At 59.4% G+C, this 2,141-nt stretch overlaps 1 protein-coding gene across 3 annotated transcripts in view; it reads right to left on the reverse strand.

The window, feature by feature from the left end:
* Positions 1–1,337, reverse strand: part of Synm (synemin) — a 30,574-nt gene extending 29,237 nt beyond the window's left edge. For all 3 annotated transcript variants that reach the window (XM_021200213.2, XM_021200204.2, XM_021200222.2), the window contains exon 1: positions 396–1,337. In XM_021200213.2, coding sequence (XP_021055872.1) covers positions 396–1,205 — 810 coding nt within the window. In that variant the 5' untranslated portion in view covers positions 1,206–1,337. The remainder of the gene's footprint in view (positions 1–395) is intronic.
* Positions 1,338–2,141: the final 804 nt, after the last annotated feature.

Raw genomic sequence — 2,141 nt, forward strand, 5'->3', positions numbered from 1 at the left:
GAGAGGGAGAGAAGAGAAAAAAGAGAGAGAGACAAACAGACAGCGAGAGAGAAACAGAACAAAACCAGAACTAGCAGTATCGTTGATCAGGATGTGCCTAGACACGTCTGGATCTAAAGGTGATCCAACTAACAAGATGATGGGCACTAGGCTAGCCACCGGGACCTGTCACATGGTGTCAGTCCTCCGATTTAAGGATCATTGCACCAACCCCTTATTCTTAGACTAGCTATATGCCAGAATCCCGTGGCTTCATAAATAGCAAAGCTGCTGGCAGCGTACGCTTCCCTGGGTGGGGCTGAACCGGCTTGGTGTCCCGGGAACCCCTGCTGCTCGCCCACTGAGTGCGCAGGGGTGCGTGAACAGGCTATAGGGAAGGGTCCCTGCCCACGCACCTGCCGCTCCTCCGCCTGCATCCCGTACTCCTCGCGCATCCGCAGCAGTTCATCCTCCAGCCTGGCGCGCAGCTGCTCCAACTCCAGCGCCTGGTTCCGCAGCGCGTCCGCCTCCTGCGCACACAGTCGCGCCTCGTCCTCCGCCTGGAGCCGGCTCTCTTGGCCACGGCGCAGCGCCTGCTCCAGCTCGCGCACCTCGTCCTCGTACAGCTGCACGCTCTCCCTCCACGACTCGGCCACCAGCAGGGCGTAGCTGTCGTGCACGTCCCGCAGGCGCGGCGGCGGCGCGGCGGGGCTGGTGGCGCGGGCTCGGAAGTGCATGGTGAGGCTGGCGGCGCGGGCTCGTAGATCCCGCACTTGGCGCTCGTGGGCAGCGTCCAGGTCGCGGCGCTCAGCCTCCAGCCGGCCCAGCAGCGCCTCGAGGGCGGCGCGCGCGCCCAGAGCCTCCTCTAGCTCCCGCCGTTGCGCTCCCAGCTCGGCATCCAGGCGGCTGCGGGCAGTGCCGGCTTCCACACCTTCCCGCTGCAGCTCCAGCAGCTCCCTCCGCAGCGCGTCGCGCTCGCCCTCGGCCAGGGCTGTGGACCAGTTCAGTTCGTCCAGCTGCTGTCGCAGGCTGCGCGCCTCCTCGGCGTAGAGTGCCTGATCCTCGGCCCAGCGGTCCTCCCTGCTCAGCCGGCTGCGCAACTCCTCCTCCAGCAGCAGGTTCTCGCGCTCCAGCTCTCGCACCCGGCAAACGTAGTCGTAAAGCCGGGCATTGAGCTCCTGGAGCTCAGCCTTTTCAGAGCCCGTCTGCAGCCGCCAGGACAGCATCTTGCTGGGTTGCCGGGCCTTTTCGATTAGCCGCTTGCCTCCTGCCCTGATCTTGTCCCCTCCGCCCCGCCGCGCCGCGCCCGCCTTGCCGCTGTCTCGGAGGCCCTTGGACTGGCGCACCGACTGGCGAGCTTCCCCACTTAGTGGCCGGGTCCCGCGGCGATGGACTTGGGCCACCGCCTCCAACCAATCAGGACGCGGCCCGCGCAGCCACTGCGGCCGGACAGCGCCCCCTGCCGGACAGATCGGGGGCATGGCGAGGCTGCCCAGCACTGGCCCCCTGGTGGCCCAGGGTAATCCCACGTGGGTTGTCAGATTACTGCGTGCTGGCTATCTGGGACACCTTAGGAGGCTCCCAGTTGCTACTCCTAGGGCACAACTAAGGCACCCCTGAATCCCAGCTTTCTTTAATGAAAAATAAGTTGCCATTAAGTGAGAGATCCTTTACGTAGAGGATGCTTCTAATTGGTTGCTCTGAAGATGGGGTGCAGGAGGTGAATTCTTTAAACTAGAGTTATAGTTCAACAATAAAGAGCTTGCCAGATAAAGAATGTGCCAGGCCTGGATATCAATACCCAACACCACAAAACAACTTTGCGCATGTATATACATATATACCTGTTATGTTTTTTAAACTAAGATCATTTCAGTAATTTTGCTTTTTTTTTTTTTTTTTAATGTGTGTGAGTGTTTCGCCTGCATGTATTTGTACCACGACCGTGCACACAGACGCCAGAAGAGGGTGTCAGATCCTCGTGGAACTGGAGTTAAAGGCAGTTGCTAGCCAAAATGTGGGTACGGAGAATTGAAACCACATGCTCTGCTGCCAGTGCCCTTAACCACTGAGCCATGTCTTCAGCCCTACATATACATCTTTAACTTCTGACATGAATGCATCTCCATTTGCCAATACTATATGTTTAGGTAAGATTTCCT

This window comes from Mus pahari, chromosome 1, assembly GCF_900095145.1.
Source record: "Mus pahari chromosome 1, PAHARI_EIJ_v1.1, whole genome shotgun sequence".
NCBI lineage: Eukaryota > Metazoa > Chordata > Mammalia > Rodentia > Muridae > Mus > Mus pahari.